This window comes from Cyprinus carpio, chromosome A20 (genome assembly GCF_018340385.1).
Source record: "Cyprinus carpio isolate SPL01 chromosome A20, ASM1834038v1, whole genome shotgun sequence".
Taxonomy (NCBI): domain Eukaryota; kingdom Metazoa; phylum Chordata; class Actinopteri; order Cypriniformes; family Cyprinidae; genus Cyprinus; species Cyprinus carpio.
This window is the reverse complement of record NC_056591.1, coordinates 3,429,446-3,457,033: the sequence shown is the minus strand read 5'-3', so window position 1 is coordinate 3,457,033 and position 27,588 is coordinate 3,429,446. Positions and strand designations below refer to the sequence as shown.

At 35.1% G+C, this 27,588-nt stretch overlaps 2 protein-coding genes across 12 annotated transcripts in view; both read left to right on the top strand.

The window, feature by feature from the left end:
* LOC109059197 (RAC-alpha serine/threonine-protein kinase) overlaps window positions 1-13,845 on the top strand; it is a 53,833-nt gene extending 39,988 nt beyond the window's left edge. For 2 of the 7 annotated variants that reach the window (XM_042777389.1, XM_042777388.1), the window contains exons 3-14: window positions 1,733-1,865; window positions 2,034-2,145; window positions 2,316-2,442; window positions 2,752-2,883; window positions 3,064-3,129; window positions 4,797-4,865; window positions 5,162-5,287; window positions 7,103-7,231; window positions 11,471-11,685; window positions 12,723-12,810; window positions 12,891-12,993; window positions 13,190-13,845. In XM_042777389.1, coding sequence (XP_042633323.1) covers window positions 1,781-1,865; window positions 2,034-2,145; window positions 2,316-2,442; window positions 2,752-2,883; window positions 3,064-3,129; window positions 4,797-4,865; window positions 5,162-5,287; window positions 7,103-7,231; window positions 11,471-11,685; window positions 12,723-12,810; window positions 12,891-12,993; window positions 13,190-13,269 — 1,332 coding nt within the window. In that variant the 5' untranslated portion in view covers window positions 1,733-1,780 and the 3' untranslated portion in view covers window positions 13,270-13,845. Of the gene's footprint in view, window positions 1-447; window positions 506-1,732; window positions 1,866-2,033; window positions 2,146-2,315; window positions 2,443-2,751; window positions 2,884-3,063; window positions 3,130-4,796; window positions 4,866-5,161; window positions 5,288-7,102; window positions 7,232-11,470; window positions 11,686-12,722; window positions 12,811-12,890; window positions 12,994-13,189 lie in introns of those variants that run through there. The other 5 variants (XM_042777386.1, XM_042777390.1, XM_042777387.1 and 2 more) reach the window with 5 other exon arrangements.
* A 2,668-nt stretch (window positions 13,846-16,513) lies between these two features.
* Window positions 16,514-27,588, top strand: part of LOC109112868 (centrosomal protein of 170 kDa protein B-like) — a 125,564-nt gene continuing 114,489 nt past the window's right edge. For 2 of the 5 annotated variants that reach the window (XM_042777384.1, XM_042777381.1), the window contains exons 1-2: window positions 16,515-16,918; window positions 20,016-20,150. In XM_042777384.1, the coding sequence (XP_042633318.1) occupies window positions 20,046-20,150 (105 nt within the window). In that variant the 5' untranslated portion in view covers window positions 16,515-16,918; window positions 20,016-20,045. Of the gene's footprint in view, window positions 16,919-20,015; window positions 20,151-27,588 lie in introns of all 5 variants that reach the window. The other 3 variants (XR_006162715.1, XM_042777382.1, XM_042777383.1) reach the window with 3 other exon arrangements.

Sequence of the window (27,588 nt, the reverse complement as noted above, 5' to 3'; positions counted from 1 at the left end):
AAAAAAAACAAACAAAAAAAATATCAGCTGTTCATCACTAATTCACAATTATCACTCAATTAATCACTTAATTATTTAATTGCAATGTATATCTTCTTTCAGTGAACTCAACTGAATTAAGTTCAGAGTACTCACAACTATTAGTTTTAAAACTTAAATGGTTTAAGGCAATCGGTTTCCTCAAACGGTTTGGAGTTAACATAACTTGTCAGGTTTTAGTGAGGCTGTGTCTGAAGTCAGTTGTAGTTCCTTTCTCTCTTTTCTTCAGTAATTCTGTATGTTAACAGCAGGTGTTCATCACTTATGCTCAATTATCACTCAATTAATCACTTAATTACTTAATTGCAATGTATATCTCTCTTTCAGTGAACTCAACTGAATTAAGTCCAGAGTACTCATAACTGTTAAGTTTTAAAACTTAAATGGTTTAAGGCAATCGGTTTCCTCAAACGGTTTGAGTAAACCCAACTTGTCATGTTTTTAAGGATATTTGTTTACACAAAAGGTTTGAGTTACGTTACTTGTCTGGTTTTACAGTGTGTTAGTCTTAAAACTTAAATGGTTTAAGGCAATCGGTTTTCTTCAAATGGTTTTGTCAGGTTTTTAAGGATATCTGTTTACTCAAACGGTTTGAGTTAAGTTACTTGTCGGGTTTTACAGTGTTGTAATAACTGTATTGCACTCTACAATTGGTAATATAATAAGAGCTATAGCTTAATTTCACAGGGCTCAGACAAAATTTTACTGGTGCCACCCCCCACTTTCTGTTATATTAACATCAAAAGTTTAATTTAAAATTGTAAAAATATAAATGTTAAATGGAAAGTCTTTTTATATGTTATATGTAACGCTCTGTTACTGGTCACCATTTCTTGTAGGCTTTTATCATTTTAATCACCCTTTCTTTTAAACAGCCTTGTGGTGTGACATTTTTAAAAGCAGAATTTTTCCATGTAAAACTGCATGATAATTATAAGGAAATGTACATAATGCTGAAAAAAAAGTTTTAGATTAAGTATAACATCACACCACTCCACTTATAATCTTCCTAAACTGTACTTCATGTAAACTATACAAATATTTATCTTATAGGCTATCATTCAAAAGTTTATCGTCAGTAGGATTTTTGCTTTTATTCAACAAAAAATTTATCAGATCATAATTTATCAAAAAAAAAGGGTGACAGTAAGCAAATTTATAATGTTTCAAAAGATTTATATTTAAAAATAAATGCAGTTCTTTGAAACTTTCTATTCATCAAAGTTATTTAGCAGTTTTCACCATTAATAATAATAATAAATGTTTACTGAGCACCAAATTATCATCTTAGATTATCAAAGAATGATTTTTGATTGATCATGACACACTGAAGACAGGAGTAATGACTGCTGATAATTCATATATTACAGCTATTTCAAACTGTGCTAATATTTTAAAATATTACTCCTTTTTTTTCTTTTTTCTTTTTTTTGATCAAATAATTGCAGCCATGGTGAGCATTAAAGACTTTAAAACAACAAAAACATTTAAAGAATTGGTGTATATGTGTAATATATATTACAAAAACAAAATTTGATTACCACTTCCAGTTTAAATGTGTCTTAATAATAGGAACACAATAGTGTTTATGTATTTAGTTCTCCATGCTAGCATAACATAGATTTATTAAAATATTAATACAGAAATGTTTATGTTTGGAAGTGTTTTGTTCTACTGATCTGTTTATTTCCAGGAGAATACATAAAAACATGGAGACCAAGATATTTCTTACTCAAGAGTGATGGAACATTTATTGGGTACAAAGAGCGACCACAAGATGTTGACCAGCTGGAAACTCCACTTAATAACTTCTCAGTGGCCCGTAGGTAGCCATTTTGTTTTATCAGTTTGCAAAGGAACACACATCGCACACACGCAAACACTGCTTTTTGTTGTATTTGTCCCCATTTGCATCCTTTCCTAACCCCTCTCAAGAATCCCAAAATAACAAAATAAAAAAACACTCTTTCTCTCTCTCTCTTGTATTCTCTCAGAATGTCAGCTGATGAAGACAGAGCGACCAAAGGCAAACACCTTTATTATTAGGTGTCTGCAGTGGACTACTGTTATTGAACGCACTTTTCATGTTGAGACCCCAGAGGAAAGGTTGGTATGTCATTTTCAGAAGCAGACAGTATACAGTACAGTTCATCTACTGTTTTGCTTAAATTCATGATTGCACTCCTCAAGTTCCCTAAAGTAAATTTTTTAACTCACTGAACAAAAGAAAGCTGTAAAATAATAGATACCCTGCATGATTTTCTTGTTTTTGGCAGAGAGGAGTGGACGAAGGCTATCCAGGCTGTGGCAGATAGTCTACACAAGCAGGAGGAAGAGAGACTGGACTCTTCACCTGACCCCATGGACATGGAGATGTACCTGTCCAAACCTCGACTCAAAGTGGTAGGAGTACACTTATATTTTTTTGTCCTCTCTCTACAGTTTCTACACAAATTTAAATATAAAGTGTGTTTTTTGTTAGTTTTTTTAGGTTAAAGTATTTTATCTGTTCTTTTTTAAGGTTGCTAAACAACTCAGAGTAAACACTATAAGATGAAGTGAACCTCAGTTCACTCAAATTGTGAAAAAAGACTAAAAATATTCTGTGTAAAATACTTTTTTTTTTTTTTTTGTACCTTAAATTAGATTTTTAAAATGATATTGGATATTTTAAAACTGTTTTTCTCAAAGACTTTTCTTTATGTTGTGTAGACAATGCATGACTTTGAATACCTCAAACTCTTGGGGAAAGGCACTTTTGGGAAGGTCATACTGGTGAAGGAGAAAGCCACGGGCAAATACTATGCCATGAAAATTCTTAAAAAGGAGGTTATAGTAGCAAAAGTAGGTCCTTTGTTTTTATTCTGTCTGCTTTTTTTTTTTTTTTTTTCGAGTAAATTTAAACATTGGGTTATGTATTTGCCTATACAATATATTTTGGCAAGTTCTAACTATAGACATAAATTGTAGTAACTGCATACAAGAAGTTCTAACAAATTCTTTTCATTACTTATTTATTTATAGGATGAGGTAGCACACACACTTACTGAAAACCGGGTCCTCCAGAACTCCAAACACCCTTTCTTAACAGTAAGCTGATGTTATCAAAGTAGAGAGACCATAAAGAGTAAAGAGACATTTTAGAATTAGCTATTGTTATGATGTTTTATCATATACAAAAACGGAACATTCAAAGTGTTTTATATACACTGTAAAAAAAAGTCTGTAGTTTTTACAAAATAATTTTGGCAGCTGTGGTTGCCAGAATACTTTTGTAAAAAATACAGAAAAACTGTAAACACAATTACGGCCAAAAACTGTAAATTTTACAGTATAAAACTGTTATTTACACAAACAAGAAAATTTGAATGTAAACCAGTAAATACAACAACGCACACTGCTATTAAAATCTGTTTTGTACCTTTAACATACTGACAACCACCATAATAATGCAGGTGGTAAAAGAGAAAGCCACATGAAGAATCGAAGTTCATCACAAGTAGCTTCGCCACAAGCAGAAGTTTATATTAATATATAGAAGGTGCACAAAGTCATTCATGCAAACACAAAACACCATCATGGTGACACACGATACTTAAACAATTCAATAAACTTTCATTAAACAGCAGAAGATGTAACATAAAGCCCAAATGTACAACTGATAACAAAAAACTATTAAAAAACATGATTATTTAAACAAAATACTTTCAAATGTGGAGCGTCACACAGGGAATTCTGGGAATATCAGTTTACAGTTTTTGACTGTAAATTATACATTGATTTGTTCTTTTTTTATTTCTAAAAACTGTAAAATTAACAGCATTTTACTGTAAAATTACATGAAATGTCTGGTTAGATCTTTTACAGTTTTTCCCTGTATATAGTACAGGAACTTACTGTTAACCTATTAACACTTTTTTTTTGTAGCGTTTTTACAAAATTGTACAGTTAAAATGACACTTATTTTTTACAGTGTATATATATAAAACACATATAAAGTAATAATTTCATCGAGCAGGGACAGATCTAGAAAATTGTTTATTGTATATTAAACCAAAGCAAGTAGTTCTTGTGAATTTATGGCCTGGCAAAAACATTTGTGTCCATGAATATTTAAAACATTTGCATTACCACAAAATAACCATCTATACGGGTAATAATTACAAATAAATAACAAAATATCAATATCCAGGGCACCAAGACACTGTCTTTTAAACATATAAATATATTCTAAATGTCTCTGAGCTTGTAAGAGCAGATCTATCATCTTTACATAGAGAAAATCTATCTGTACTGATCTTCAAACGTCAAATAATTTGAAGACAAGAGTTTATCAAGCCAACATAAAATTTGTCTTTTAAAAAAGTTTAATCTAGTAACGAAGATTAGATTGTTACATTCTTATACTTTCTGTGATCAGGAACTTATTATTGATTTCAGATGGCAAAAAAAACTGCCATAAGAAAATAGATAGACACAGGTCAAAATAAATCAGGAGAAGCATTGTGGAATAAAATATCCCAGAATCCCAGACATCCTATTAGGATGGGATTAGATTTCTCTGAGGATCTCTGAATTAGCAGAAAAAAATCTTCTTTTTCTTAGGGTGGCAGTTGCCACCTAATGCCAGCCCGGTAGATCTGCACATGGAGACTTGAATTTGTTTTCACTGATTATCAATATTAAGCCAGACATTACATGTAAATATTCCTTAAATAGTGAATGTTACAACACCTAATGTCACCTCTGTGTTTCAGGGTCTGAAGTATTCTTTCCAGACTCATGACCGATTATGTTTTGTTATGGAGTATGCAAATGGTGGAGAGGTGAGATTTTGTAAAGGTGAAGTTTAGTAATGATTGTTCATTAAAATTAATCAAGTATTTTTTATTTTTTTTTTACTTGCATGCAATCAAATGCTTTATTTAAATAATGTGTGTACTAAATGTAATACTTTTTTTTTCTAAGAGATTCAAAATTCCAAATGGTCTTAACGTGATGATTCATGGGGCAACCTGGTTGCCCGTTGATGGCAACATTGCTCAAAAAGTTGCCCTGTGTATCATCACCTTTACTGTATATCTTTTGTGATATTTATGGGGTTTTTGTTCTTCTATCACAGCTTTTCTTTCATTTATCACGAGATCGTGTTTTTTCGGAAGAGAGAGCACAGTTTTATGGGGCAGAGATCGTCTCAGCCCTGGATTATCTTCATTCTGAGAAAAATGTGGTATATAGAGACCTAAAGGTGAGACTAGTAGAAAAAAAAATTCCATACATAAATGAATCTTGTTTTATAACTTTAAATAACTTTCTTAAAGGGATAGTTTACCCAAAAATGAAAATTACCCAATGATGCGTTTGTGTAAGAAAAATATCCATAATTGCAACTTTATAAATCTTAATCTTTAGCTTCCACTGACTGTCGTATGTGTGTTCATGAGAGAGTGCCGTCCAGCGGATGACGTAGGACATAGGCGTAAAAAGCTCCAGTGTGAATATCTAAATCTAGTCTTACGAGAAACAAGTTTTGTTTACAGCAAAGGAAAACCAGTGTCCTATTGGCTTATATCAAAATCCTCTGACATTTTTCTTTACAAATCCTCGTTTTGTACTACTTATTTCTTCACTTCAGAAGGCAGAGCCTGCCTCTCTCACTATAGTTCTACTATACACAGCATGTAGCCTATAGCACCATAGTAAAATCCCAGGACACCCTTAGTCCGAGCATCCACTGCATGTATATTCCATTCATTCATTAAGAGACAGCTGCGATTCTACAATGGGTACATTTGAGAGCCACTGAGTTAGAAAACAGAGTAAATGAAGTAGCCTATGAGGTGATTAGTCTGATTAACATGACACACACACACACACACACACACACACACACACACACACACACACACACACACACACACACACACACACACACACACGCACACAGACATATGAATACTCAAATTGAAGAATTCTGTTGTTTCAGGTTTCTAGATTCTAGGTTTTTGTTTATCATTGGTATATATATTTTGCATTCTGCTCTTTTTATGTAGATTTCAATCAATTAATTTAACACAAAAAAAAATACATCACAATCCTTCGTTAAAAAAAATAGAAACCATCACATAATTTGTAATGGTTTTACTGGTTATAATGAAAATTGTATTGGTTTTAATGGAAACTGTGATGGTGCCTGATGGTCTCTACTGGTAATTGGTCACCTTCTATTCTTTTGTTAAAGCCACTAAATCCTAATGTAATATGTCCCAAAACACACTACAGGAAACCATCATTTAATGGTTTTAATGGTTAAAAGTTGATTGTTTGTAATGTTTTTTATGGTATTTGTAGTAGAAATCATTAAAATTTCTGTGATGGTTTCTATTGTTTTTGTCAGTAGGGTCACCATGGGATTTTTTTATGTTATTTGACATAAATGCGATAGGATTGCTGTAATGTGAGATAGTAGCGACTGTTTGTAGTTGTGGTGGGCCTATTTGGGAGAAAATCCAGGACCGTTTTTTTACTCCCGTCCCTGCTTGAGGGTGAGTAAATCATGGTGTAATTTTCATTTTTGGGGGAACTATCCCTTTAAATGGGACATCGGATGCAAAATTCACTTTTACATGGTGTTTGGACTTAAATTGGCAGTGTGTGCAAACAACCACCCTATAATGATAAAAATCCACCTAATATTTGTTTTTAAATCTCCACAATTCATTACAATTCATTCACAGATTCTTGTCAAAGTCACGTCACTTTGCACAGGACCTCACATGACTGTTGATGGACACTGCCGTTTTAGCATAAATTGAGATGTAAACAGTCCGCCATTGTTTCGACACTGCAACAGATGTAGACAAGAATGTCTCCTAAGCGATTGAGGTGTTTTGTTTTTGGATGTAATAATGAACAGAGCAGTCATCTTACCCCCAAATATCTGAGCCCCTGAAGAATTTAATAACTTTAAAGAAAGCTGGTTATGATGTATTTAGTGTAATGCTATGTGTTGTATCATTATCAAACCAATATATCACATGACAATATAATTATTCTGTGGTAGTTGGAGAATTTGATGCTGGATAAAGACGGCCACATAAAGATTACTGATTTTGGCCTGTGCAAGGAGGGAATTACAGAGGGAGCCACAATGAAGACGTTCTGTGGTACACCAGAGTATTTGGCTCCAGAGGTAATAAAACATTGGATGAAAGTAATGTGAAATTGTGTGTTCCACACACTAATAGTTTGAATTATACTCTGTAATAATTTCTGTATGAGCAGTGAATAGAGAGGAAAGTCCCAGTATGAACAAAAATGCAATTTTTTTCTCTCTCTCATTTTTGGAAGGTGTAGCATACCCTGTTAAACATAACAATTTAAAGGGTAACTAAACCCCTGGTCAGAGCCTGACTCCACCCACTGGCAATATTTGAAAAATGCTGAAAAGTGGGCAGAGCACAGCGGAGATAGAGGGGACGAACCGAGGGCGGGGCTGAGCAGGTGGGGCGTGAACCCGAGACCCGCAGTAACGGATTAATTGACAGCTGCTGTCAGAGTCGCTAAAATGGAGAGTGACTGTAGTGACGCGAGTAGCTTTGCAACAGAGCGTTCATTTGAAGTAGAGTACTTTTCTCCCCCACCTTCACCTGAAGTGGAGGATGTCGAGGTGTCTGTGGACACAGGGCCAGGGCCTGAGCCATATCACTTCGAGCCGCTGGCTCAAACTGCGGTCTTAACTCCCGCATCGCGATCGGCATCCGACGATGCTAGTGAAGCAGCCGCTACAGTGATTTTGACGGAACAAGATGGTTTTATACTGCCTAGGGCGTGGTAGCTCGTACAAAGGGCGTGGTGAGCTAGAAAATGCATACTGTACGTCACCTGCCACCGCTTACGTCACGTACCACCCCAAACATCCAATAGGAAAAATCAACTGCAGTAGCCACCGTTCAATCTGAAGAGGGCAGCACTCAGACGTTTTTACACCATATATTGTAGAATTAAAACACTTTATACTCAAATGTCAAAAAAGTTACTCGAATCAATGAACAGCACTAATAAAGCCCCATTCTTACAGATCTTTAACTAAAATAAGTTGGTTTAGGGTTTAGTTACTCTTTAAACATTTTAAGGTCTCTAATATCTGGAGAGAGCCATCTGTTAGCATTCTCAGCCATTGTTCCCTTTGTTCTCGCTCTAGGAATAGTACAACACACAGTGGTTTAGACAATGGCACAGCCGTACAATGTTTTTCTTCACATATTTCTCTCTGGCTCTTTGAAAATTTTAGGTTCACTTTCATAAATTCATTTGACTCTGTGTTAAGTAAATTTACTATGGGAAATCCCTCCAGGTGTGGCGATTGTCTGGACCCTGTTTCCACCTTATTTTTCCCATAAGCGCAGGCGTGGCCATTTATAAATTTAATGTGTCTGGTTTCCAGCTATTTAAAGCGGTCATATGACATTGCTAAAAAAGAACATTATTTTGTGTATTTGGTGTAATGAAATGTGTTTATGCGGTTTAAGGTTCAAAAAACACATTATTTTACACATACTGTACATTATTGTTTCTCTTCTATGCCCTGCCTTTCTGAAATGCATCGATTTTTACAAAGCTCATCATTCTGAAAAGCGAGGTGTGCTCTGATTGGCTGGCTATCCAGCGCGTTGTGATTGGCCGAATACCTCAAGCGTGTGATGGAAATGTTACACCCCTTACCATATTGTATTGCAGACGAGACAAAAACAATAAAACTAATTACAATGAGGCTCGTATTGTCTTTTTATGCGTTGCATCGTACTGCGCCGTGTAAACATAAAACCATGTCTGCATTTGTGATCGGAGAAACGACAAACAACAAGCACTACTCTACACTGCTCAAAACTCGCTTTTGAATCATCAGTGGCAAATCCTTTAAATATGAAAACGTACTTACAGGCTGTGCGTCAGCATTATCTGTCAGAACACTGGCGTTGTAGCCTACTCTCCCAGGAAACAGTCCTCGTCCTCCATAAAATGCGTTGCACACATTTGAATATTTGGTTTGAACTGTTCTGGAACAGTGTTGTAAATACTACTTAAACACTGATTTCTAGTTGTGCCCTCTTTTGGAAGGCCAAACTAAGTAGTTTCGCTTTCAGAATGAAACACACAGTGTCTCCACGACAGCGGTGGCAGCAACAATACCTCAGCGAGAATCAAAGTTACTCCTTTCTTTGTTGTGAACATTTGGCTGGTGCTATGCAAATCCACCAACACAGTGATGTAGACATTTGGGGGGCGTGTTTAAACAAGGCGTTTTAGGAGGGCGTGGATGAGTCTTAACTTTTATTAAGAATATTTCTTGGTTTAAGACTTTAGTCTTTGCAATTTTAGGGATCTTATGTATTCACAAACAGCTTGTAACACTCCAAAGAGAAAGGAGAACTTGAAATCGCATCATATGACTTTAAGCTTACACATTAATTAGCTGTTTTGTAAAGCTGTTTTTAGTTGTACAAAATGAATTATAAACACACTGGTTTGTAGCAGAAACAATTTTGCCGTTTACTGAATTTTTTTTATTCTTTCACGTTATTTACCTACAGTGGCTAATGAAACAGAAGTCTCGCACATTCACAGAAAACAGCTTACACAGGCTTCCGCATTGAAAAATAAGGTGGATAGAATCACACCAATTAACTGGCTAAAAAAAAAACGTACCCAAGCTATCACTCCTCAGATTTATCTTCTTCAGGAAGATGATTTATCTGCCCATGCCATCTTCAGAGTTTTATTGTGTTTCAGCAACTCACTTTAAGTGGACTTTATTTTTACTAAATGGAATGGTGTTATCTTGTTTCACGTTTCACACTGCTTAGGGTTAACAATTAATCCTGACATTTCACATACATCACAGTCTCTCAGTTGGAGCACAGGAGTGGTGTCTCTATTCACACAAGTGTGCCCCCATCGTGCATTTTAGTCCCGTCATAAAGTCAGATGGTATATTCTTCCATCCACCATGCTCTGTGGGCCTTAGGGGTCATGAACCAAAGGCTTTATACTCACCATCCATCAAACACATGACACATACTTCTCACAACACATCTAAAAACAAAAACTGCTGTGACTGGCCAACAACAACAATGAGGTACTCCTCATAATGGTTGGTCCAAAAGGGAGACTCTAACTTAATGACAGAAAATGAATTCCCAGTTGGAGAAAGAATCCTAGAAGGAAGTGCCTCACAGTACCACACAATAAAGGTTATGCACAGATGCCATCTCACCCTGTTAGCTTTGAAACAACCCCATTTTTGGACAGGATTTTTATGATTTTCTTCGTATTGCAGATGCCCTGTAAGTTGAGGCACAGTTTAAGGTCACCCAGCTGCCAGAGCCCAGAAGGGCGATCATGTCTCACGTTGAGGCCTAGAGAATGGAAGTTGCCTCCGCATTCCATGAGTTCGGCTAGGCAGAGGTAGATCTGTTCACTTCGAGAAAAATAGCCCAGTGTGCCTTTTGGTTCTCTTTTTCTCCTCCATCGCCTTTGGGGATAGATGCTCTGGCTAATGTGTGGCTGATGGCTCGCTTATGCCTTCCTTTCGATTGCAGAGTGCGGGAAGACAAAGTAAGTCTTCCGCATTTGGGGTTCTAATTAGATCTGGTCTTTTGAAGACCATTTTGAATGCAAGAGCTCATTCTACTAGGGGCCTGTATACATTTAAGTGGTGGCTATTTGAGTCATGGTGTAAGCAGCCCTTGGAGAGTGCAGTCTGGATCTGATTCATTGCCCTGTTGGTTCAATGCTGGCTATCCTTGAATTTATCTGCAGGTGGACCCCAGTTACACTTAAGGTGTATGCAGCAGAGTACATACATTTTAAAGTTTGTCACGACTACACCAAATTGAAATGGTATAAATCCTTACAGATTTTACACCTTTCAAACCTTACAGATTTCCATATCATAGCATAACACATACTTGCAACTACTTCAAATATATCCAGTGTTATTCAGATACATATACTCACATAAAGCGATATGTGCTATATAGCAAATCTCAGGTAAGTGATTCTTTATAGCATTGCCATATGTAAACTAATATTTTGTTCAAGCTGACTTCAAGTCGAACACACCTAATGGAGATGTTGAGAACTTATGTCATGACAAGCCATGAGCTTTGATGTGAAAGGCAGAAGACAGATATTTTATCACTGTTAAAACATCTGTTAAAATGTAATGAAATATTTGTGATTTTAAAATGAATTTACATGAATAAATAATTTTGTCAGAATACACATCAGCGTTTAAATGGTTTTCAATAAAAAAATAAATTAAAAAAAAAAAAAACTTTTTCCATGATATTGTAATTATCTACCATGCTAAACAGCAAAATCTTGACACCTTTGTCCCCACTTTTGGTTCTCTGTTGCTCTTTCTCAGGTTCTTGAGGACAATGATTATGGCCGGGCGGTGGACTGGTGGGGGTTGGGTGTAGTCATGTATGAGATGGTGTGCGGCCGGCTGCCCTTCTACAACCAGGATCATGAAAAACTCTTTGAATTGATCCTCATGGATGAGATCCGTTTTCCTCGTACACTTGGACCTGAGGCAAAATCTTTGCTGTCAGGACTGCTTCAGAAAGACCCAAAGCGGCGGTGAGAAAGCTTGAGAATGTCCTGAAGTCATTGCTAGTATTGTATGGTCTTCTCCATGTGGATTGTTTTAAGAATTCATGATGGATAAGTTTCTCTCGGGTAATTGATTTATAACATCACTTGAGTCTTTTACATGCAACCTTGACTCTGAATGAAGAACATTTCTACATTTTTCATATTAATTTTTTTTTTTTTTGCATAGGAATTGGGATTGACAGTAGTGACCAGGATTTGTTTTTTCTCCTGAAACATTTTTGACAAGTTGTCTCCCCATGACTACTGTCCCCTGTTAAGTCTAATATCATAAAGTCTTAAACTTCATGTGTGGTAGAAGAACAATCCGTGATGTAGAATAGTATACAGATAAACTCTTATATTATATATTTTAGATTAAGATGAATCACAACCTAAAGGACTCTTCATCTTTTGGGGACAATTGGTTTAATATAGTACTCTTACAAATAATCATCTGTGATATTATTTTTGCTCTTGCACTATTTATTATATAAATAAAACAAAACAAAATATAATGTGAACAAGCTAAGACCAGCCATGTGGCCTCCCAGCGTGACCAGAAAAAAAACCCCTCTAAAACCAGACTAGTTTAGCTTGGGAGACCAGCATTGTTTAGCTAACCAAAATATTGATTGGTACAATGTAAATCTGATTATGTAGTGAGAAACTGCCATAACAGAGGTGCTTTGTGTTAAAACAGCAGCAGCAGTTTTTGCTAATGAAAATGCTGCTCTCTTTACAAAAATTATAAGCAACAACTAAGAACTGTGAGACAGGGAAAATCTTTAGAAGTATAGTTTTGTGTGTGTGTGTGTGTGTGTGTGTGTGTGTGTGTGTGTGTATGTGTATGTGTATGTGTATGTGTATGTGTATGTGTGTGTGTGTGAGTGTGTGTGTGTGTGTGTGTGTGTGTGTGTGTGTGTGTTTTAACAGTTCTCTGAAAATTGTTCTTGGAAGATGCATTAAAGGTAACCAGGGAATGTCACTGTTTGTTTATCTGTTCTTGGTTTATCTTTCTGCAGGTTAGGGGGAGGTCCAGATGATGCAAAAGAAATCATGCAGCATAAGTTCTTTGCAGGCACTGAGTGGCAAGATGTTTATGAGAAGAAGGTGAATAATTCATTGGCAAAAAACTTTTTGGTAATAGAGAGGCCACTCAAATATAATATTGTTTTTCTGATTCTCCACAGCTTGTTCCACCCTTTAAGCCCCAAGTAACCTCAGAAACAGACACTCGCTATTTTGATGTGGAGTTTACAGGGCAGACTATCACCATCACACCCCCAGGCCAAGGTGATGCCTTGTCTTACACTACATGTTAAAAACTCTCAATTAACAGGTATTTGGTTAATAACGAAGGCGCCACCTAGTGGCGATTTACAGGTTGCGCTATTAAAATAGAGATAATTTATTTTTCATTTGTCATGGTTATTATCCGTGTTGTTTTATGTATGACTTTATCTTTTTTCTTTTCTTTTTCTTTTTTCAGATGAAAACATGGAGTACTTTGACAGTGATAGAATACCCCACTTCCCTCAGTTCTCATATTCTGCCAGTGGCACAGCATAAAAACCCTTTAAAAGAATTCTTGACCTAGAATTTCTGTGATCATTTACTTACCCCCATGTCATTACAAATCAGTATAACTTTGTACCTTATGTGAAACTTAAATAGATTTTTTTTTATTAATATCCTGACAACACTTCAGTTTTTGGAGCTTGACATCATGTCCACACTACTGCAAAAGCTTCAGATTGTCTACACTGACTGGATGCATCGAAGTGAAGTTCAGATCCATTCCTCCAGTTGTCAGAAGTAGCGGCATTGCATGGAGTACACCAAAGATAGAATGGGACATCAGTTTACTGTTGGATATTGTTGTGTTGTGCAACGTCCAGTAGACAGCATCACTAGTTATAAGGTTCTGTTTGCTTTTGTGGTGACACATCACAGCGCTTGTGTAGACATGGCGTGACAGTCACCAGATTTAGAACAATATGAGTTTAAATAAATGATGACAGAATTTTTATTTTGGGGTAAACTATTCCTCACTAATAACACACACACACGCAGACTTTCTACACAAATACACTCCCCAGCTAATACTTATCCATAGCCATTGCTGCACAATATTTATTTTCAACAAACACCAATAAATAATTCACAAACAAAATAAAGATTTTATCAGTGATCATTATTCACTCTACTTCTTTATTATGCATGTTGTTAGGTTTTTGAAACAGGCTCAATTCTCTGTTAGTCATTTATAAATTCTTACAAATGCACTTAAATTCCTCAATTTTAAGACATCACTAAAAATGGAAATTCTGTTATCAATTACTCACCCTCATGTTGTTCTTTCTCACATTTTTTCCTACATAAATTGTAGCCTACTCTAAATGTGGTCCTCAAGTATGAATGTGTATCAAGGTTGTGTCTTATGAGGACACAATATTACCTGAATACCAAATAAGTGATAAATTACAGTTACGTTAGAGACTTATGTTTGAGTATGAGTATTTTTTAAAAGATGGTTTTGATTCTAAGAAAGAATTGTCTTTCAAAAGATTCAAAGCATTAGCCAAAATACTGTCCACTCAGATGTTTTTTAAACAGAACAACTACATGTAGAAATTCAGTATAGTAGATTGTTTTGCACCATTGAAGACACAATGAACTGAAGGTTTTAGCTAGTGGTAATAGAGGTTAGTTAGTTAAATAAATTTTATGTCAATGCATTTTACAAGATTTCTAAGATTTGTCTATGTAATTTATTGACACTTTCATCTAAATTGTTAAAAAAGCAAAAAAAAAAAAAAAAAAAAAAAAAAAAAAAAAGTTTTGTTATTATAGCGGAAAATGGTTATACAGCATAAACTGAAATTGCCAAACAATTGATGTAATTAACTTAATTAATAGCATTCTTCTTACATATACTTTTGTTGTTGCTGTTGTTGTTGTTTTTGTTTACATGTTGCACGGTACCCAATATTTATGTCATTTTAATTTTTGTATTACATGAATTGATTTAAGAACAACTTAAAGAAATATGCTAAAGTAAATTCAAGCAAAACATAAAAAAAATAATATGATAAACATGTCTCAGTATTTTGCCCCTTAGATAAAACATTTAACAAAAAACGGTGCATTCCTGAGAATTGATTTGGCCAGTATTTGAATAATGAAACCCTTAAATAATATTGAATGTTGGTTGGTGGTCTATGACATGTTTTTTTCTACTTGCTTTTATATTTTATAAAAGTTTTTCTACTTCACTAAAAATTCAACATCTTATATTGATGAACTCCACTTTCAAATTGTGAATGTTTCCCTAAAAAACAGATGCTTCAGTTATTTCAGTTATTGTCTTAGCAGAGTGAGAGACAAAAATATTATACCATGTTTTGAAAAAATAAATATTTTTTTAATTAAAGACCATGTCCTCTTGTTTTTTTTGTTTGTTTTGTTTTCTTTTTGTGTGTGTGTGTGTGATTTTATTTATTTATATATATATATATATATATATAAGATATATATATATATATATATATATATATATATATATATATATATATATATAAAGACCATATCCTCTCATACAGTATATGTTGATGTGTCTCAAACCTTTAGAAGAAAAATTATCATGCTTGGAATATTAAGAATATACAATATTTGTCATGTTAATAAAATGGTTTGAGATCAGTTTATGTAGCATCAATTGAAACATATTTAAGACACATGGACTATATGAATCAAAGTATTGTGGACTTTTTACAGTTTTTTTTTTTTTGTTTGTTTTGTTGATCGCTTAGTTTCTGAAACTATTGGTCCTTTTCTCTAATTTGCACACAACATTTTGACTTTGCTGGTTCTTTGTGCAGCAGAGTGCACAGGAGTTTGTCATAGCACTCACACATACAAAAATACACTGTACAAAGTGCATGCACAATTGATAAACTTTACATTGAACTGAACTGAATCAACACTGAACTGACAAGCTGTACAATGACACTCTTGGGTTGTTAGAGCTGCTTTACAACAGAATTTGAATTACTACTGCTTTGTAACAATCTGAATTGTATAAAGCATTTATAATAAAGGTGATTTACTGTAACTTTAGAAATACACAGTACTACACACAGTTTTGATTTCTAAGTGATCAAATTAGGTATATTTACACTGTAAAAAGAAATGCAAAGGGGTAAAAAAAAAACTCTCAGCAATGAGTTTTGATTTGTAAATGAACAAGTTATGCATAAATGTTTTCCCACATGATCACTGGCTGTAGGTAATCAGCAAATAAGTGTGGCGTTTGAATGGCAGTGTTTCCCAGATTAAACATAAGAGCTGTGTCTAATGTAAAGAACTATGTTTAGTGTTTTGCAAACTGAGTATAAAACATAAGTGTGCTTAAATTACAACTTTTAGTGCGTAAGCAGTTTTAAAACACTATAACTACTTTAAATGTTTAACATAGAGAAAAAAAAATCTCTTAAGCAGTATATAATCCAAAATGATGATAAACACTATAAATTTTACAGCACGTTATACTGTGTCAAAGTAGTATTCAATTTTGACAATTCTAATTTAATGTGTATTAATATGCAGTATTCGCAAACCAACTCTTATTATATAATAATGTATGTAATAAAGTATGTCCAATGCATTGCATGCAAAAACATTAACTGAAATAGTAATAAAAATCTATTAAAAGGTCATATTCAAGCCGCTATATATATATAGTACTTTAAAACCGTCAGTGCAGTGTCAATAACTAACCACTACCAAGAGCTCGTTCCTTTTTCATTTGGCTAGGCTATAAAAAAAAAAAATCCCCAGCATATACATAGATACAGACAGACAGACAGACATACATACATACATACATATTTATTTTACTCATCCCTCTGGAAAAAGCCAGTATCTTCATACTGGACATCGACTTGGATGTTTGAAGTGTGAAACCGTAGTGTTGCATTGTTCCGCGGTAGAAATGCGCCGGTGGCGGCGCTGGACGCAGATGCTATGACAGCCATGATCCGTGTCTAACGGGAGAGGGTGTAGTCTACATGGAACCACAACACTGATGAGAGTGTAAGATCTTTTGACTGGATTTCGCAAAATAACATCGTGTAGTCGGGGAAGCGCCTATCGTATTGCGGAGGGGGACATTTCTTTTGTTTATCTGGGAGAGATCAGTGCATCTGGAGTATTGTAGGTAAGGTCGGAGGATATTCAGCATCATCAGGGGCTGATAGAAAGCCAGATTCGCACTAGACTAGATCTATCACATTTCACAGTGTAGAAGGGTTAATGTTTTTGCTACGTGTCATAACATTTATTGTAGCCTACAGAATACTGAGCGGTTTGATATGCGGTTAAATTACGCGTATGATTTCAAATCGGATGTCTTAATTAAGCCATGTTAATCAGTATGACTAAATATCCGTGAACTCGTGGGTTTGGTTCATGCATAGGCTACTGATGTCACATTGATATCTGATGTAAATAGAGAGAGAAAGACAGCAGAAGTCGTCTCTCTGTGCTGGTGCGACAAGCAGCTGATCACTCCATCATCAAATCATTGCTGCTCACTGCTGTTTAGTCAGTTATGATGATCGTATGAAGCAGACATAGGCCTTATTTATTGCAAATGTGACATAAATACACAAACCTATACTTGCATGCTGAATCCTGTTGTGCACTAGCAATGAAAATGACGATTTGTGCTTGAATGACGAGAATGATCGATTCTGTGGTTTTGTAGTCTCTTTGAGACAAACAGATGAAAGATGAATTATCTGTGCAGGCCTACTGAAATAAATATCAAAGTGTGTTCTGTCCAAATTCATCTATCAACAATGCTTCGCAGAATGTACGTCTGTGGCATATATATATAGTATATATAAAGAGATAATTTTTAAAAATATATATTTTTTTTATCTGCAGTGTAAATCTGAATTATGAGATTTCCCCTTCTCTCATGATTATAAAACAGGTACTTTTTCAAGAAAAATCCTCTTAAAACTATTATTCCGACATAACATGTCTAGACAGCTGTCTTATCTAATAACATGTTTAACTGTCAGCAAATTTGCAACAGTTAAGCATCCATTTTGTGGAGAACATCTGCACAAACCGAACTTCAGTTAAAACAAGAACACGTTATTTCTGTAGCTCTCTCTTGGGGTACATGAAGTTCTGTACAATTGTGAGGATTAAATAATGACTACAGGTGCTTCTCAATAAATTAGAATGTCGTGGAAAAGTTATTTCAGTAATTTCAGTAATTCAACTCAAAGTGTGAAACTCGTATATTAAACTACTTCAGTCTGTTTGCATTGAATTTATTTAAGTCTTAGGTTCTTTTAATTGTGATGATTTTGGCTCACATTTAACAAAAACCCACCAATTCACTATCTCAAAAAATAAGAGTATGGTAACATGCCAATCAACTAATCAACTAAAAACACCTGCAAAGGTTTCCCGAGCCTTCAAAATGGTCTCTCAGTTTGGTTCACTAGGCTACACAGTCATGGGGAAGACTGCTGATCTGACAGTTGTCCAGAAGACAATCATTGACACCCTTAACTAGGAAGCCACAAATATTCATTGCCAAAGAAGCTGGCTGTTCACAGAGTGCTGTATCCAAGGATGTTAACAGAAAGTTGAGTGGAAGGAAAAAGTGTTGAAGAAAAAGATGCACAACCAACCAAGAGAACCGCAGCCTTATGAGGATTGTCAAGCAAAATCGATTCAAGAATTTGAGTGAACTTCACAAGTAACAGACTGAGGCTGGGGTCAAGGCATCAAGAGCCACCACACACAGATGTGTCAAGGAAATTGGCTACAGTTGTCGTATTCCTCTTGTTAAGCCACTCCTGAGGCGTCTTACCTGGGCTAAGGAGAAGAAGAACTGGACTGTTGCCCAGTGGTCCAAAGTCCTCTTTTCAGATGAGAAAAATTTTGTATTTCATTTGGAAACCAAGGTCCTAGAGTCTGGAGGAAGGGTGGAGAAGCTCATAGCCCAAGTTGATTGAAGTCCAGTGTTAAGTTTCTACAGTCTGTGATGATTTGGGTTGCAATGTTATCTGCTGGTGTTGGTCCATTGTGTTTTTTGAAAAGCAAAGTCACTGCACCCGTTTACCAAGATTTGTGGAGCAGTTCATACTTCCTTCTGCTGACTAGCTTTTTGAAGATGCTGATTTCATTTTCCAACAGGATTTGGCACCTGCCCACACTGCCAAAAGCACCAAAAGTTGGTTAAATGACCATTGTGTTGGTGTGCTTGACTGGCCAGCAAACTCACCAGACCTGAACCCCAGAGAGAATCTATGGGGAAAATCCTCTTATTGTCAAGAGGAAAATGAGAAACAACAGACCAAAAATTGCAGATGAGCTAAAGGCCACTGTCAAAGAAACCTGGGCTTCCATACCACCTCAGTAGTGCCACAAACTGATCACCTCCATGCCACGCCAAATTGAGGCAGTAAATAAAGCAAAAGGAGCCCCTACCAAGTATTGAGTACATGTACAGTAAATGAACATACTTTCCAGAAGGCCAAGAATTCACACAAAAAAAATTGTTATTGGTCTTATAAAGTATTCTAATTTGTTGAGATGAATTGGTGGGTTTTTGTTAAATGTGAGCCAAAATCATTACAATTAAAAGAACCAAAGGCTTAAATTACTTCAGTCTGTGTGCATTTAATTTATTTAATACACAAGTTTGACAATTTGAGTTGAATTACTGAAATTAACTTTTCCATGACGTTCTCATTTATTGAGAAGCACCTACAGTGAATTCTCAGTGGTGTCTAAAATTCCAAAAATCTATATTTCATTTATAATACTTTCATCAAATTAACCTGTAATAGCTTTTCAGGTACTGTAGAATACACTCAGATTATTTGTTGGGTATGGGTCAAAAAGATTTATTATTAAGGGTGTAAATACATGGTTTTGGCTAATGGTTGTGCCGCATTGAATTTAACTTTTGTGTTATAATGAACTGTGGTACATTTTTATTCGGTCTAATTTTATTTATATAAAATAAATTCTCTCAAAAACTAAATAATGTGAAATATGTCCTTATGGGTATTAACACAATAAGCTAAATGAAATTTCCCGGTAAATGAAAATAAATTAACACAGTACTTTCCTTTAACCTATTAGTGTTTAATTCATACTAATATCATAAGCTCATGTAATTTGACATGACAAGGACGGAGTTTACATGACTGTGTTCTCCCCATTATATTAAAGTATTAAATAACACAGTCTTTCATGTCTTGTTTTTATGTTTTATGTCACAGGATGCAAAGGTGTTTCTCTGAGAAACAAAGATGAGCGTGACATCGTGGTTCCTGGTCAGCAGCTCTGGTACTCGTCACCGTCTGCCACGGGAAATGATCTTTGTTGGCCGGGAAGACTGCGAGCTAATGCTGCAGGTAGGATTTTAATTTGCCCTTGCACTGAAATGTTAAAAAAGTATGTCTTAACCACATTTGTGAATGCACCAGGAACTGTTACCTAGCAAGTATAAGTACAAATATTTCTGCAAATAATATGTTGAATATTGAATATAAATATCATCTTCTGTAGGAAACAGACAAAATGGTCTACAAAGCTTGCACTACAGCTGTAGTACTTTGTGCTGTGTCATGCTGAAGTACTGCTGTTCAGGGCCGGATTAAAGGGACACTCCACCCCAAAATGATAATTTTGTCATTAATCACTTACCCCCATATCGTTCCAAACACATAAAAGCTCTGTTTGTCTTCTGAACACAATTTAAGATATTTTCCACGCCACAAGGATGCGCTGTTTTCTTTTAAATCAAAGCTAAATAGATGTAGAAACAGCGCGTCCTTGTGGCGCGGATGATACAGAGGAGCATACACAGCATACATGATATGGAGAAACACAGAGGAGACTGTTGAAAAGGAATTGTTGAATAAAGTCGTTAATTTTGTTTTCTTTGCTTACAAAAAGTGTTCTCGTCGCTTCATATAAACCAGATTGCACGTCTGATGGCAGATGGAGTATTCTGACGATGACTTTTATACCTTTTATGGACCTTGACACTGTTATTTACAGTCTATGGGACAGTCACAGGCCTCCCTGTTTTCATCCAAAACATCTTAACTTGGTGTTCTGACGAACTGAGCTTTTACGGGTTTGGAACGACATGGGGTTAAGTGATTAACCCTCTGGGGTCGACTAACGCGGATACGCGTTTTGTGGCATCTTCTCCTGATAACACTGAAAATAACTTAAATTACACTTTCGGTTTTGATAATACAGATAAGAGCAATACATTAATCGAATCTGGAAAGGGTCTACTATTTGTATACACACATAATAACAACAAAACTTTGTGCATTTAGAAAATAAAGAAAACAAACCGGGTGCGCTGTCTGCCACCTTGGTCTGCGGTGATCTTCATTTAGAAATGCATTATTAAAATTAACTGTAACTCAGCAAATACTCAAAACAGAGACATGAGAGATATATCTATAGAAAGCTTGACATGTCTATTTTAAACTAAGCAAGTCTTATTGAAAACAAATATTCTGTGATAAAGTAATCCATATGAAACCAACGCAATGTCCAGTCTTTCACGTCTCCCTTCATTATATGTAATGTGACCATGCCCACGCGCTAAGCGCACTATTGATATTACAATCATCCACGTGAAGCTCGCGGCAGGTAACTGCCCACATCAGAGCAAACAAAGCAGCGAGTGTTTTAAATGTGACTTTTCGCTTCGTGCTGAGAGGAATAAGACAGAATTCCCCTCAGAAAAGGCTCGCTATGACAAATAAAACAGAATTCACCTCAAGAAGCTTTGGATTACCTTTGGATTATTGATGCAGCGGCTTGATCCAGCAGAGATCATAAACATGAGTAAGTATTTTTTTTTATTAACCTACTTGTATTAGTTTTCACATAACTTGTACACATTACTAGTTAGACTTTTTTCAAACTTTAATTCCTGACTAAATGTATAATCAAGTGAAACATTATAAAGTTTCATTCACAGCACAGCACAGCACTTGGGGTCTCACGATGCCAGGATGTTTTTTTGTGTGTGTATTTTTTTTAATGTTCTATAACATAAACAGCAATACGTAATTAAAAAAAAAATATGAGTTATAATGTTACTAGCCTAATGTCAGTAAGAATGATGCTTGTGTTTATGAATGTATCTAAGCTTCTGTTCATGAATATCTGCTCTGGTGTAAATATTTTGAATGTGTTATACCCGGGATCCTCTGAGGTGTAAATCTATCAAGTAAGCTGTAAATATTACTGATAATATGTGTGCTATGTGGTAAATGTGTTCTTTTTTTTCTATAAATTATAACAACAATCACCAAAAAAAAAAATAAAATAAATAATTTAATTTATTTAAACAAAAAACATACTTACTTTTTATTTCAGATGTGAGGATAACATTGCAAGAGAACCTGTTGCAAAGCAAGCCAATGCAAATAAGCAGCCCTCTCAGGAACCTGGAACACAGCTAAGACCAAGCAAGGCACACACTCCCATGTGTCTCTTCAAAAATGTTTTATGTCTGTAAGGTCCATGCACTTGGCCCAAGGAAGGTATCCAGTGCTGGCTGAAAGTTTCTTGAGTGTTCGGTCTTTTCAGCGTGCAGAGTTATAAGATTTAAGTTAAACTCAAATCTGACTACATTTTTATATGACCTCGAATTTAGGTTGAAAGGCAAATTGGTTGTTTGTCTGTCTCTAAGTATTATTATTCTTACATTTGATTATTCTGTTTATTCTTTAATATTATTATACCTGTTCATTCGGGTGCTCATGTCGCTCAAAGATATCGCTTTGGCCTTAGCGTATCTTACGGTCACATTCTCGTAAGTCTTTGTTAGACAGAGGTAATTGGCTAATACTTTAGACAGCTGCTCCTATGCTTGCTCATTCTAAAAGTACTTTTAATTAGCCCCCATAGATTTGTACACACTTGAATAAAGCAACATTATTTCTAGTCAGATGTCACAATCACGATACTGTAGATATAAGCCGACCAACATTACTTTCCCTGATAGTAGTTTTGGTATGGTCATGCCATGGTTTCCCCATGTACACTTAGCTAGAGTAATATTACAGTAAACAGAGGTTAGGCTCACCCTATTTAGTTTGGTTGAACAACATTCAGTTGACCTAAACGAAAATTCCTTATAAGCACTTACAATCTAAGTACACTTGAACTAATACCTGATCTCTAAAGATACAGTTGGTGTGCCCTATGCTCCATCAATTGAATTTTAGTCCGGTACTAACCTGACCCAGGAAATGCGGTAACAAGGATACAGCGTAATCTACTAGAGTCAATAATTACAGAGTAAAACAGAATATAATCAAATGTAACAATTTATTATCAGTCAGGTAAATATGTATTATGCCAATTCAAGTTATCAAATCAATACAAGACATCAAATTCCCAAGGATAAATCTAAGAGTAAAGGATGCATACCTGACTTCAGGAAAATACATACACAGCAAAATCCCCAGTGTTAATTTAACACTCTGAGTGTGGACTCATATAAACACTGAAGTAGTGTTAAATGTAACACTGAAGCAGTGTTGAAGTTAATGAGATAATAAGTTGTTTGATTAAGTGATGATTGACTATTATTGAAGACACCTTATAATAACAAGCAGAATCACCAAAGAATACAATCACAATTTGTGTGCACATTTTGATCTGTTTATCTGAATATGCTGTTTGTCACCGTTGCTGAGATTCATACACTGATTCTTGATGTCTGTGTGTGCCTAAAATAATGAATTTTGAAAAAAAAAATCAGAACAGTTTGCAAGGGACCCTTACAAAATGTATAGCAGATGCAGACTTTTCACTGTGGTATCAAAAGTTGCTATATTCACTCAAAGAAATATAATTCAGAGAAAAGACTCTGAGTGAGTTCAATGATTCAGGTCACATAACGATTACATTAAAACATAATCATCAAAACCCGATGACTTTTACTCTTGGTTTAGCTGTCTGTTATAACTCAGTTATATCAGCCCAACAAAATTTAATGTTAAAAAGTCAAGGGTCAAGATCCCACACTGTAAAACCTGACAAGTCATAGTAACTCAAAACGTTTGAGTAAACAGATTGCCTTTACTTAAACCATGTAAGTTTTAAAACTTTGCAATTATGTAATCAAGTGATTAATTAAGTGCTGATTGAGCATTAGTGATGACAGCTGCTGTTAACAAACAGCATCACATCTCCACTTATTAGTAACCAGACTGACTTTATTTCTGTCAGACGTCTACAGAAGATCTTATTGAGAATTAACTAAGGTTTAGATGTTGATTTATTGTTTCATTTGAAGTAACCATGTTAGAGATCAGTGTTTGCTTAAGTTGGGCTCTTGACCCTTGATTTCTGTCTTAGATTATTTTTTTTTTTTGTACGTTGTAACCATGTGTTTTTTGAAACATGTTTGTTATAACTCAAAAAACCCAAAGAAAATATGATCAGGTATTGGTTGTTATACAGCATATTGGTGATGATAATCATCAAATATGAAGCTGTTCAGACTCCAAAAACTGACTAAATAGGTGTTCTATAGTTAGATCAGTTGATTACAATGAAAACCATTCAAAAAGTGGTTCTTTCATAATCAGTTAACATAAAGGATTTTCCAAACAGTTTGGTCTTCTATGGTGTCAATTAGTCACACACAGACATCAATAATCAGAATATGAACCTCAACAATGGTTACGAAAAAAAAAAAAAAAAAAAAACATGCTGCAATGCATGCTGGGTACTATTGTAGTACAAAACTCATCCATAGCTCCCAGCATGCTCTGCTGCATTGTTTTTTTTTATTTATTTTTTATGGTCACTATTGTTGAGGTTCATAATATGCTGATTATTGATGTCTGTGTGTGACTAATTGACACCACAGAAAACCAAACTGTTTGGAAAGTTCTTTATATTAACTGATTATCACAGAACCACTGGCTTTTAGAATCACTTTTACTGTAATCAATCCAACTAATTACACAACACCTATTTCATCAGAGATTCCAACCCCCAACACAGTTCAATAATCAATGATTGTCATCACCAATACACAGTATAACAACCAACATCTAGGTACAGGTTAGATTTAAAAAAAATGCCACCCTGAATGCACTGTAAGTTGCTTTGGATAAAAGCGGTTTCTAAGAGTGTGTGTATAACACCTGATGATATTTTCTCTGGGCTTTTGAGTTACAACAAATGGTTACAACAGCCAAAGAAAAAACTAAGACAGAAAACAAGGGTCAAGAACCCAACTAAAGCAAACACTGATCTCTAACATGGTTACTTTAAATGAAAACATAAATCAACATATAAACCTTAGTTAATTCTCAATCAGATCTTCTGTAGACGTCTGACAGAAATAAAGTCAGTCTGGTTATTAATAAGTGGAGCTGTTGATGCTGTTTGGTGGGGTTGTTTAATCAGATCTTGAGAGATTTAATGTATTTTTATTTCAGTTTATTTTATCTAAGGCTGTGTCAAGTCAGTTGTAGTTCTTGTGTTTCTCTTTTTCTTCAGTAATTCTGTTTGTGTTAACAGCAGCTGTTCATCACTAATTCACAATTATCACTCAATTAATCACTTAATGCTATTATTTAATTGCAATGTATATCTTCTTTCAGTGAACTCACTGAATTAAGTTCAAGTACTCACAACTATTAAGTTTTAAAACTTAAATGGTTTAAGGCAATCGGTTTCCTCAAACGGTTTGAGTTAACATAACTTGTCAGGTTTTAGTGAGGCTGTGTCTGAAGTCAGTTGTAGTTCCTTTCTCTCTTTTCTTCAGTAATTCTGTTTGTTAACAGCAGGTGGTCATCACTAATGATCAATTATCACTCAATTAATCACTTAATTATTAATTGCAATGTATATCTTCTTTCAGTGAACTCAACTGAATTAAGTTCAGAGTACTCATAACTGTTAAGTTTTTAAAACTTTAATGGTTTAAGGCAATCGGTTTCCTCAAACGGTTTGAGTAAACCCAACTTATCATGTTTTTAAGGATATTTTGTTTACACAAAAGGTTTGAGTTACGTTACTTGTCGGGTTTTACAGTGTGTTAGTTTTAAAACTTAAAATGGTTTAAAGGCAATCGGTTTCCTCAAACGGTTTGAGTAAACCTAACTTGTCAGGTTTTTAAGGATATCTGTTTACTCAAACGGTTTGAGTTAAGTTACTTGTCGGGTTTTACAGTGCAACTAAAGCAAACACTGACCACTATAATGGTGACACACAAATTGTGATTTTCTCGTTTAGTGATTCTGCTTGTTAACATCAGGTGTCTTCAATAATGGTCAATCATCACTCAATTAATCACCTAATTATCTCATTAACTTTAACACTACTTCAGTGTTTATATGAGTCCACACACAAAATTTTAAATAAAAAAAAAAAATTCAACCTTCAAATATGCAGTGCAGAGACACACACCACACTACGGGCTTTCTGGCTACAGAATCGCCCTGATCGTCTTGCAACATTTCTTTAAGTACCGCAGACCAAGAAAAACATCCCCGAGATGGAGACAGGAACTAACAATTGGAATTTGCATTAAGCCAGGTCCCAGAGCTGGGTGGCTCAATGGGAACAGAAGGTAATTTACATGGAAGACCCTGGGAAAGGGCACTCCCATTACAGTAAGCAAAATTTATCTTAACTCTTAGGATCTGTATTACCTTTTAGTCTACTTCCTGTTAAACTGAGACCATTGTACCAGTCACCCTGAGACAATTCAAATGACACCAAACATGACTGTAAATATCACTTGCATTAATGTAGACCATTATATTCTACTATTCACCATTCTGAGTGAGCCAAATGGAGGGAGGATGCACTCTAAAAAATGCTGGGTTAAAAAGGGACCAACCCAGCAGTTGGGTTGTTTTGACCCAGCGGTTGGGTTATTTTGACCAGAGGTGGGTAGTCCAGGGGCCAAAGAGTAAAAGTCCTGACATATTTTTGTTCCACTCATGAACTCAGCAGCTGATTTCACCAGAGGAGGAACCAAATAATTCCTTTCAAGTCACAAACGAGTCTTAAGTCAAATCTCAAGTCCCCAAAGAGTTAAAGGTTGATAAGATAATTAAGTGACTAAATAAATGATGATTGTGTGTTAGTGATGCACACCTGCTGTTATTGAGAATTACAGAAGATCAGATGTTGATGTTTTATTGGTTAAAGTGATGCAACCATCATGAAGATCAGTGTTTGCTTTAGTTGGACTCTTGACCCTTGACTTGCTGTGTTAGATCTCTTTGTAGAAATGTGTGTGGTGTTGTACAATGATAAGATATTAGCTGTTTATATGTACTGAAATAAGCCTCATGAGCTGGCATGATTTCACTCAAAATGATTTTCTTCTATTTATATGTTTAGCACTATGAACTCTCTGAATCTACAGCAAAGTGTGTTGTTCTAATAGATATAGTGAATGAATAAAAAAAAAAAAATATATATATATATATATATACATATATATAATACACACAAAAAAAAAATTAACTACTGTGCTATTTAGACAGACTCAGACATCAAGAACCAGTATACGAATTTCAATAATGGTGACAATCAACAAACTGCTTCATGATGCAATGCATGCTGGGTAACACCTCCCAGTAAAACTCCCATCATGCACTGCAGTATGAAAAATTATTGTCACCACTGTTGAGGATCGTATGATAAGTGTTCATGTCTAAAAGCCTGAGTTAATACTGCTTTTTTTTAAAATTTTGTTCAATACTGACATATTTGTTTAATAGGCTTTTTTTTTTTTGCAGTACCTGAATGTCAGTTAATTAACCAAAGAGAGAGACC